General features: G+C 39.1%; 1 protein-coding gene across 1 annotated transcript; it reads right to left on the reverse strand.

Moving 5' to 3' along the window:
- Nucleotides 1-5,129: 5,129 nt before the first annotated feature.
- Nucleotides 5,130-11,341, reverse strand: LOC121833154. Its single transcript, XM_042286260.1, has 2 exons — nt 10,567-11,341; nt 5,130-5,173 (listed from the first exon to the last, which is right to left on the reverse strand). The coding sequence occupies exons 1-2, from the start codon at nt 11,339-11,341 to the stop codon at nt 5,130-5,132; spliced, it is 819 nt and encodes a 272-aa protein (XP_042142194.1).
- Between the last annotated feature and the right edge of the window lie 341 nt (nt 11,342-11,682).

Raw genomic sequence — 11,682 nt, forward strand, 5'->3', positions numbered from 1 at the left:
GAAGTTGCTTGGTTTCGAGGCAGACGACTCTTGGCTAGCAGACGCCAGCCCGTTCCTACGGGCGTCGCGGCTCGCATTTGGCGTAGTGACAAAATGCTCCCGTGACTTCGGGTCACGTGCCTCTTTCCGACGCTCTTATGGGGTCGCGAGGCCCTAGCTTCCACAGTTCACCAAGTTATCCTGAAACAAAATATAAGAAATAACTGTTAAAAAAACCGTTAAGGGTTATAGTGATGGTTGTAAACTTTCACCAAATCTCTAAGCGCGGCTGCCATTCTAAACCGAAGGTTTCTTTCCAAGCTTAGGGGCTTGCACGATGTAATTTTCGCTAATATCTTTATATACTAAAGTTTTAACACCGTTTTTTTTGTTTGTATTTTAACGTTACGATAGCTTGTACGATAATTGTGGCGCATAAAGAGAACAGGTATGGGTTTTTGTGTGGCTATTTAAAGTCACTGACGCTGTGTCTGACAGCTTAACCAAAACAGGGCGTTACAAGTCCCAGGCACATTCTTATCGGTCTGCAGGCAACGCGGTTGCGGTATTAGCCAATTAGAACGCCGAAGAACGAGTCATCCATCCAACAGTCACCTTTTGTGGGCAGCCATCTTTGTATACTGGGCTGTGAAACGCGTTCTGAGGATAAGCATGCGCTTCTTTTTTCTGTGTAATACCAGCGCCACGCACATGGTTCTGCAGCGCAGTGAATCTTGTTGCTGACAGGGTTAGGTGGTGGTCAGTCGGTCATACATCGTTCAAAAGACAGGGTGTTCTTTGCAGACGTGGCGATAAAACTGTCCGCGGACTTGCATCATGCATGTGCGAGGCTTGTTTGCTTGGTACATTTCTGTACGTCGAACACGCCTGGAGAGAGACTTTTGTACGACCGTTGAGAGAGGATCGTAATACATGAAACAAACAGGCCTGAGGGACTACCGGCTGTCTTTTGCGTGATGTACTGGACAGTGTTGGGAAATATACGTTAGGTAATATGTACTTAACGTATTACTTCAAGTAGTCTTAGAAAGCTTGTTCTTTACTTGAAGTACATTCTCTGAGTATGTACTTGGGTGATTTCAGATGAGATCGATTAAAGGGTGGCTGGTCGACATTTTTAAACCAACTGATGTTTCTATATGCCATTTTCTAGTGTCTCGTATAAACGAATTCACATTTAGTTTTGACCAGAAAAAGAATTTGGGGATAGGAAAAATCGTAACGCATGAAGAGGTGGACAGTTGCATTAGCGCGCACTGATGGTGGGGGCACGTTTGAAAATGAATAACTAAAACAATACATTTAGGAGAATTCTATTACTTAAAAAAACCCAAGAAACTATGGGTACAGCTTGCTTGTAATATAAAGTCATATTATTTATTTAAGTTTTATTTATTTTTCTAAAAAAATATAAAATCACGGAATCCTCGTTATAGGTAGTCAAGAGACTTTCCGGTTTTGACCGGAAAACACCAATAAACATGGGTTGGGGTCAAAATAACTAAATCGGCTGAAACCGACAAAAACCATTGATAAACAATCTTTGATGCCCTAATTATATAATCGCTCAAAATAGAAAAACACTGATTTCTGCCAATTTTCGCTCCACGTAAGACTTTTTTTTTGGTCGAAACTATGCCGTCTTAGGCTCGAGATGTTATCTTTTCGATAAATATTTTTTACAAATAATCAGTCTTTTTAGCGTTATTAAAAAAATCATCCAAATAGTAATATAATCATGTTTCTTAGTAATATTAACAAGTCATCAAAATACACCTGCACTTGGAAAAACAAAAAAGAAACACCAAAAAACGTTTGCCAATTATTTTTATAAACAAACACGAAAATATCTAGGGCGTAGTTTTAAACAATAAAGATGTTCAGTTCTGCGTACGTAGACTACATTGCACAAATTATTACCTTACGTGTTGGCGGTAATGCGTTACAATTAACGGCGTTATCTGGGACGCGTAACTTTTTTTGGTAGCCCGCAACGTACTAGTTACTTTTTAAAAACAGAAACGGGTAACGTACTTATGTTACTTATTTCGAGTAACGGGTAACTGAGTTACGTCATTCCTCTGTTTTTCTTCCGCAACTTAAAAATATATTTAACTTTAATTTTTTCGTACTTTTAGGCGCCAGGCAATTTGAACTTTTGGGTTTTTTTTCTGCTTTCTTCATGTTTTTTATTGTGAGTATCTAGATAAAACAGTAAAAACAATAAAGCAATTATGTTCAGTTTCTGCGTGGACATAATGATTCTTTAAATAGGGCGCTTATGCAAACCTGTAACGCCAAAACAATAAAACGTGTTAATTCCTAATTAGAAAAGTAACGCAAAAGTAACGCGCGTTACTTTTTATCGGTAATAGTAACGCGTTCCCGTTATTTAAAGTAACATAGGACGGTAACTCGTTCATTTTAATTGAAAGTAACGAGTAACGTATTTCGTTGTTTTTTTTTTCGGTAACGCCTGCAACACTGCTCACAGGTGTGTTTCTTTACCCAGGTGGCCAACTTCCTGAGCCGAATCGGAGGCACCTTGGGCATGTACCTGGGGCTCTCATCTCTGGTGCTCTTCAGCCTCGTTGACGCCATCTACAGATCGATTCTTGCTCGCCTGACACGCCGGGTGCGCCATGACGGCCTTGCCCAAATAAACCCTTAGGTCCCGCACGCTAAAATAAGACTGTATTAGTTGAAGGATAAAGCGTACAAAAACTGTAAAGTATGTCCCACAAATATACGAATACGTTAATCAGTCAGTTTCAGCGACTAACTACAGGGTGTCTTCAAAGAACCTACACTACCTTGATCATGCTGACAAAGACTGGGGAGGTCAGAAGTTGTTGTGAATGAGCTGGACACGTGCCATGTGTGTGGGATGTCAACAAGCACCTAGACTGTGACGTCACTCGCCGTCATGGTGTCTCATGACGTTGCAGTGACGCTATATTTATCTTCTATGTTTATTTATTGATGCCCACCAACAGCAACATGCCTTCCGGTTGTGCATTTCATTTAATTTATTTTACCTCAAAGGCATACATTACATGCATGCATTACATACGGGTGAAAGAAAAAAAGATTGGAGAAGTCTTGATATACAATGACATATACATTCCTCTAAATGAAAAATATAGTCAGTAATAGATGTGATATATAGTATATACATTTATACAATAATGTTAACAAGTGAACTGGCAATACTATAAGTACTACGAAGTTAAATAATATAAAATATGAAGCGCTCAAGATAAATATACACATTTTCACAACTCAGTGCATCGCAAGAACATCAAAATCATATTATTCAATAACAAAACTCATCGAGGAAATATATCAAGTTAACAAATAAGCTCTTTAATACTTAGTTCAAACAATATCGAATCTGAAAGACTGACACCATTTTCAGAGAGTCTATTGCAGTCATTTATGGATAGGGCAAGCGGGAAAAACAAAAACAAGGTAGTTGGTGATTTAATTGGTTCGATTTTGCATGATGGATCAACCCTAGCAGATACGAACCGAGCAGGTATGAAGTACTTTGTTTTAAAAATAAATTCGCTGCAATAAATGTAATAATAAGCGAGAAATTTTTTGACGGTTTTTTAAAGTAACTAGTCACAAGTTTCTCTTCAGATTTGTTACGCTTGTTGGGGAAGAGTAGAGAAAGCGTGCTCTTTGATTTGAAAACCGTCTAGTTGTAGCATTAAAAAGTTTTTGTGTGGACTGCATATTACGCAAGCATATTCTAGTTTAAGAAGAATATAATTGTTTTATATGCATGATGTTCGGTCATCTTAGGAGCGGAACTAATGTTTCGTTTAAGAAAACCCAGTTTCTCAGATACCTCACTGGTTGTGCGCTGTATTTGCATTTAACTGTGCAAATTGGGGGTGAAACGGACTCCTAAATATTTATACCTAGTTACGCTTTCAATATCTTGGTTTAAATTTGAATACTGTAAAACCCTTAATGTCTTCGAGCCTTAATTTTCGCGAATTTCGCAAATTAGAAAATTCCCGAAATTTAAGGTTCGCGAAAATTTCGGTTCTTAAGGGTTTCAATGCAGGCGTCTGGAATTCGCAAACTTTAGTGGCCGCAGGTATGTCCTTTATGACAGATTCGTGAAAAATAGGGGCCACGAAAATAAAGGGTTTTACAATATTGGAAAGATGTTGTTTTTTTATTTTTAACTGTTAATAGACGACACTTACTTGAGTTAATTTGTATTTGCCAAGTAGCGCGGAATTTGCTGATTTCATTGAGGTCCGTTTAAAGAGCTACGTAATCAATTGAAGATTAAATATTTTGATAAAGCGCACAACCATTGGTGTACAGCCTGATGGTGAATTCAATTTATGGGAGGTCAATATTATATAATAAAAAATAAAGGTCCGAAGACACTTCTCTGAGGAAGCCCAGAGATTACGGGTACATGGGAGAATACTGCATTGTTTATCGTGATTAAATTCTGTTGGCAAGAAAGGCTTATATCCATTCAACTGTAAGCAGGCCAATTTGAAGTTGATAAAGTTTTGAAATTAATCGTTTGTGTTGTATGGTATTAAATGCCTTTACAGAATCAATAAACGTAACATCTTTTGTACTCCTGCATGTGTATCAATCCGTAAATCATGAACAAATTCGAAGAATTGGGTGTCACTCAAAGAGTTGTTCTTGAACCTCTGATGACTGGGAAAAAAGAAATAGATATTATAAAGGTGGGCCACGGATGTTCGTACAAATGACATATTTCATTAGCTTACAGGTTATACTTGTGAAAAAAATGGGATAATAATAAAACGAATTTGATGTGTCCCCTGATATAAAAATTGGTTTAACAATTGCAGAACTCCAATCGAATGAAATATACCCGGACTTGAGGCTATGTTAGAATAGTTTAGGTAACGAAGGTGATATAAAACGTTTTGTTATGTTCGGAAACTTCCCCGGTATGGAATCCTCTCCTGGAGCGCTGTTAGTCGGGATCGATTTTATTCTTTCGAATGACACCGCTATTGAATTTAATACAAGGCTCGCTAACAACAGGTCGCTCATAAATTGGAGGAAGAGGAACGTTTCCTGTATGAATACTTTTACAAAAACAACAACAAATTAAGTCAATCTGCAGCTTCAAGGTCGTACATTTTACAATTCTCATCTCCTATAAACACTGGATCAATCGCATTATGATTCGGATTAATACCTGTCAAGAACTATAAACACTGCGTACACGACGTGCAACCCTTCATTGTCTAGCTGCGAATAGTTTCTCTCTGCTGATCCTAATGTCTTTGACACAAAGGTGACTAGCGTTTCACGTTTTAGGCCATCTTCCTGGGCAAGGACCGTTCCGACACCTTAGAGTGACGCATCCAAGGAAGAGATCAACGGCTTGCTTTAATCATAGTGCGCCAAAACTGTTGACTTTTTAACCAACTCCTTTAGTTTCTGGAATACTTTCCCGTGTTACGTTTTCCATTCCCACTGAACATTCTTCTGAAGAAGGCCATAGAAAGCAAGCAATCCTAAAAACGCCCGCAGTTAAATTTTTCTTCTCAGTTCTGGCGGAAGCAGAATGTCTTGAACTTTTTTATCCGTTGCGTGTTTTCCTGCTGCGTCAATCCTATCCCTTAGCGAAAAGTAATACGTTTGAAATATAGCACATTCGAATTTGAGTGTATTTGAAATACAGTTAATAATTGTAAGTACACGAAAAATAGACCGAAAATATAAACTTCTTTTTTTTTTACTTAGTACTAAAATATATTTCTAAAAATCATTTTAAAATACCTTTACTTAAACTACATTTGAAGTTCCCTTCACGCGTTTTGAAATATGTAAATACTAAATTAATAGGAACAAAATACCTTTCACATATATTTCTTGAAATATTTATTTAATTCATGCAAAATATATTCCAACCCTAAAAAAAATGGAGCAATCAAAAATACGTGCAGAATACTCTTAAAATACCTGAAAATCATAAATACTGTTGTGTTATACTCTAAGTACCTTTTGACTGCAATACTTTGGTAATTTTACTTAAACTACCAAAATATTGAAAAGCTCCTCTTCTAGAAGTTCACTTCAAGCAGATATGGAGTACACTGAAGCACCTAAATACATCTGATTAGTTTGTCAACTCAATTGCGCAGCATCGCACTGATAAATCAGCCCAGTTTAAGTTATTGTTTCCTTTTTTCTATCAAGAACACACCTGATCAGTTCCTTGCACACCAATCACAAACGGGGTTCGGGAACTACAACCACAAGATCTGCTGATGCTGGAAAGCTTCAGCAGGTGCTGTGAACAGGTACGTTTGGCGTGGTTTTGTTAGCACAATGTTAGTTCGCTGAACGTGTATACTCACAATTGTACGTGATGTGAATAGTGACTTTAATATAGTGACATTAACTACCATATTAAATAGACTACTACTAAAAAGGAAAGGCAAAATAACTACTGTAAAATGCTTATTTTTCGCGGGCTCAATATTTCGCGATTTAGGTCAAAGTTGGAGTTTTGGAATAATTCGCATATTCTAATTTTCGCGACGCGCTGGGATCGCAATATAGATTTTAATGTTTTTACATTTTGCCGGGATTGTTCACGGGACCTATTTTTCGGAATTGTAGGCTATTCGCGAACTTTGCGAGAATTAGGTCCTCACGAAAATCAATCAATCAATCAATCAATCAATTTATTGCAGCTTTCAATTCAATACATGTGAATGCGGGTTCGTCAAAAGCCAAGAGCGGCTTGTGGGACTGGACCCGGCAGCGGCGTAAAATAACAGAAATATTATAAAGCACAGTCTAATACCCAAAATGACACAGTTCAAAACATTCCAGTTATTGGAGAAAATGAAACAGAACTGATCAAAAACACATGCAGGATATTGTCACATAACCACCAATGAGAGAGAACCACAAAAGACACCCCAAAAGAAACCCGATGCCGAAGTTGCAGGTTCTATCAACAACTGATGAAAAGCCATTGAAAGCACCAAGGAACTGTCTAACTTTAGCAAGATAAAACAAAGTAAAACTAAGTTCTGAATTTGTTGGTTCATTATCTACAGAAGAGACGAACGAAGGAAGCTGAAAAAATGGGACGAGAAGATTTAAACTCATGACACAGGAAATATCGCTTTAGCATATTGTCCTTAAAGCTTTTTTTAACTGTCGCTTTGAATCAATATCTGAAAACAAATCTGATAAGCTATTAAACAGATCAGGAACATAAAATGAGCGATGACGTTTTCCATACTTCGTATAGACGCGCGGAATGACGAAACGTTCACCTTCTCTCAGATTGCGTTCTAGAACACGGGGTATCTTAAATGAACTTAACCAGTAATGTTTGCTAATTACACTTCTCTTAAAGAGGGCTGAAAAACGAGGTAGACATAAGGACTCAAACAACTCATCACTTGGCGTCGACAAAGAGGTGTACGCCACGCCCTTCAGTATACTTTTTAAAATCGTATCAATCTTGTTGTGCCAGAGCAAAGAACAGTTGGCATAAACAGTAATTCCATAGCGCAATAAACCGTAAGCAAGCGCGTTGACTATCATCTTTCGAATTGGAAAAGGTAGAAACGTCTTTGTAGAATATAACATGCATGAGACACTTCGCAATCTTTTGGCAATGTAACTGAGATGAGAGTCCCAAGATAAATCACTATCAAAATAAATTCCTAGATACTTAATTGTTTGATTAAACTCGAGCGGAGTACATGTGCACTGGGCGCCCTTGAACGAATGGAACACGAAAGGAATGACTGGGCATTTCCGCTTTAAGGGATTGTTGAAACGCATTAGTTGTGTCTTGTGAATGTTCACTTTAATACAGTTTGCTTCAAACCAGTCTAATAGCCGAGTGGCATTGTCTTGTAATAAAGAAATTGCATTTGATAGATCTATATGGCGTGAGAGTAATAACGTATCGTCCGCGTACTGGTAGATTTCACATCCAGCAACACTTTTAGCGAGGTCATTCACGTATAGATTGAACAATAATGGTGCCAACACAGATCCTTGACGTACTCCGGCTTTCAAAAGGACGCGAATACTACGGGCATTACTAAGTGAAACATATTGCGTACGACAAGATAAAAAATCTTTAAGAATATGAAAAAATGGTCCCCTAAAACCATAGTCGTAAATTTTTTTCAGTAGTATTTTATGACTAATAGAGTCGAATGCTTTGGAGACGTCTAAAAAGAGCGCGCAGGCAAACTTATTTTTGTCAAGAGTTGTGTTTAATGTGTCCACGAGGTCCTCAAGGAGCGATTGGGTGCCACGCCCCGTGATAAAGCCGTATTGGGACGGTGACAACAAACTAAACTTATCAAGAAACGCGGTCATTGTATTTAATATATGCTTTTCAAGTGCTAAGGACAGACACGAAAGAATAGATATGGGCCTATAGCTTTTGACGTCATCACGCCTACCGCCCTTGAAAAGTGGCCTAACGATCGCAATTTTGAAACCAACAGGGATAACTCCGGAGCTGATACACCCGTTCAGTATATATAGTAAAACTAAAGTTGAGGCCTGGGCGAGTTGGTACATACTTCGGAAATTAAAAACAGCGCGGAAAGACGAGGACCAGACAAAGAAGTGACACGGACGTAGCGCTGACTTACAACTGAGTTTATTGAACGCAAACTCGCAATATTTATTTGCGGTGTCACGAACAAAAGAACAGAAAAAATTCAGCCCATGTGATGTATCACCAATAAAAATAAAACAATGATAAAAAACATGTTTTTTCAATGCTTTTTTCAATGTTTTTTTATCATTGTTTTATTTTTATTGGTGATACATCACATGGGCTGAATTTTTTCTGTTCTTTTGTTCGTGACACCGCAAATAAATATTGCGAGTTTGCGTTCAATAAACTCAGTTGTAAGTCAGTGCTACGTCCGTGTCACTTCTTTGTCTGGTCCTCGTCTTTCCGCGCTGTTTTTAATTTCCGAAATATAGTAAAACATTGCCCAAGACCTCAAAATTGCGCCGAATATCGCCAACGCGGATACTGTCAGAGCCGGGTGCTTTATTCGGCTTGAAATTAAAGAATATCGCACGGAGGTCTTCCATAGTCATATTAGGCAGAAATGCAGATGCTGAACATGAAAGTTGCAGATTAATGGGTGAAATGGCTTCATCATGCGATACGCCCGAAACTGAAGCGAAAAAGCGATTAAAACTGTCAGCAATCGATGTCACATCAGATTTGAAATGTTTTTTTATTGTGTCATCAACAGAAGCAGCAGAGCATCCTTTCACCTCATTTACGAGGGCCCAAGTCTTAGAAGCGTCAAAACGAGAGCGGTAAAACCTTTCGTGGAAATGCTGACGTTTTCTGGAACGGATAAGGGCATTGACACGATTCCTTTGACTTTGATATTGCAATCTTAATTCTTTGTTATCTGGAAAACGACGACAGCGTGCCAATAAAACGTATTTCTCTTTAATGGCGGAAAGGACGTCAGTAGTTACCCCTGGCCGATTCTTTCTTCGTTTTTTTATATGAATGGTTTTTGTGCTCATGGTTTTAAAGTTTGAAAGAATATCGACCAGCTTTGAGTAGGCATCCTGATAGTTGCAAGTTTCAATGAGCATATCCCAGTTATAGGCAGAAATTAGTTTATCGAGGTGACGTGAATCAATTACTGTTACTTGTGATTGCTCTACTGGTTCAGAAATGACATCAATGCTGAGACGACAGGCAACAGAATAGTGGTCTGCCAACTTTTGTGTGTTAACGGTGGATCTATTAGGAGCACCCAAGTTTCTAATATTGATGTGATCTAAACAGGAGATAACTAAATTATCAGACAAAATACTCCTCCCTGGTAGGTGCCTGAATTGTACTTTCAATACCATAGTTTGAAAGGATATTTAAGTAATCACAAACAATCGATTTCGAAGGTTTAAGAAGGTCGATGTTGATGTCACCTACAATACAGAGTTTATCCGTAGGCACTATATTTTTTAAGTTCGTGTCTAACTCGTCTAAAAAATTACGTACGCTTTCTGAGGGCGGTCTGTAAAGTGTTAAAAGAGATACTACAAAGCTCTTTTTACAGAGTTTTAAAGAGAGACACTGCATAGTTGAATGGGATTTGCAATGTAACGGTTGACCATGTATTTTTAACATAAACTGCTATTCCCCCACCTCTAGAATCGTTACGAGTTAGAAAAAAAGTCTCAAAACCAGGTAAAGAAAATTGGCCTTGCGCGACTCTCACGTCCCGAACGTTTATTTCTGTTAGAACGAAAACATCGACTGCGGTCTCAAGTGCACCAACAATGAGCTGGAATTCGTCCCAATATTTTTTAATGCTTCTGATATTCACGTGAAGGACCGTAAGCGCGCCAGCACTAGGAGGAAAAGTGTCGATAAACGAAGAAAAATCAGAATGTATTACAGTACTCTCCATTCCTAACTAATTCTTTCTAGATCCCTAGTGCTAGCGATACGCACCGGTGAAGAGCTCTCGTCCTTCTTAGCAAAAATGTTACCGTTCTTAACCCATACAAATCGGTAAGATTTTTCTCTGCCCTTGGTTCGAGCTTGCCAGAAGAGTTCTTTGTTTGACCGAGTTAGGTTGTCGTTAAGGTATATTTTATGTTGGTTTTCGGATCGAGGGAGAGTGACTAACTTCTTGCGAGCACCCATCCATTGTTCTTTTACTGAGACTGAAGTGAATTGAACCAGAATCGGGGCTTCCCCTTCGCGCCGCGAACGCAGGCGGTGGCAGGCTACCACATCGGCAGGGGTATGGCTCCCAATACCCAGTTTTTCTGCGAGGTCCTGCATGGTGGCCCTCAGATCTTCGTTTCTTGTGAGCGGAATACCGTGAATCTCCATATTGCATCTTCTACTGTATTGTTCGGTTGAATTTATGTTCGCATAGAGCTGTTCAATCATGGCGGTTTGATCTGTCACCGTGTTCTGAAGTACACCGACTTCGGTTCGAAGTAACGTCACCTCCTTATCGTTTGCAGTGACGAGTTCCATCATTGATTCATACTTCTTGACCGATTCTTGTAGGCCCTTTATCGTTTCTTTCATCGCCTCTACGGATGGCTTCAAAGAAAGAAGGTCATCCACTTTAGCGGGAAGGTCGCAGAGCCGATCTACATTGGCCTTCAAGGTGTACAGCAGCTCAAGTTTTCTGTTTATTTGTCCTAGTTGTGTGGAAACTGAACCTTCGTCGGGTGGCGATGCTGCCTCGACTCCTGCTTCAAGGCTTAACCTACTTTCGCGATTTCTGCATGTGCGGCAGTTCCATTTCTCGCGCTTTGCGGTTCCCATTGACTTGAAAGTTCTCTCGGATATGCCGGAGAACGCGTCAAGATGGTAAACATGAGAACATGAAGAGCAATTCATAAACACTCCATCACTCGGTACAAGTTTGAAACATACAATACACTCGTTGTCAGCCATGACTAGTTTAGAACACAATTTAAATAAACACGCAAGTTCAAAAGTGAAAACAAAATTCGCGAATACACTTGTTGCAGTCGACGGCAGGAATAGACGTTAGCAAGACTTAAAGATACAGATTCTCACCTGCCGAGGAAGGCAAAGTTAGTTGTGCGATGGTGACGGGCCGCCGACTGCGCCGAAGAGAGCCGTGGGATCAGCTGTTATAG

This window comes from Ixodes scapularis, unplaced genomic scaffold (assembly GCF_016920785.2).
Source record: "Ixodes scapularis isolate PalLabHiFi unplaced genomic scaffold, ASM1692078v2 PGA_scaffold7__128_contigs__length_106722199, whole genome shotgun sequence".
In the NCBI taxonomy this organism is placed as follows: Eukaryota; Metazoa; Arthropoda; class Arachnida; order Ixodida; family Ixodidae; genus Ixodes; species Ixodes scapularis.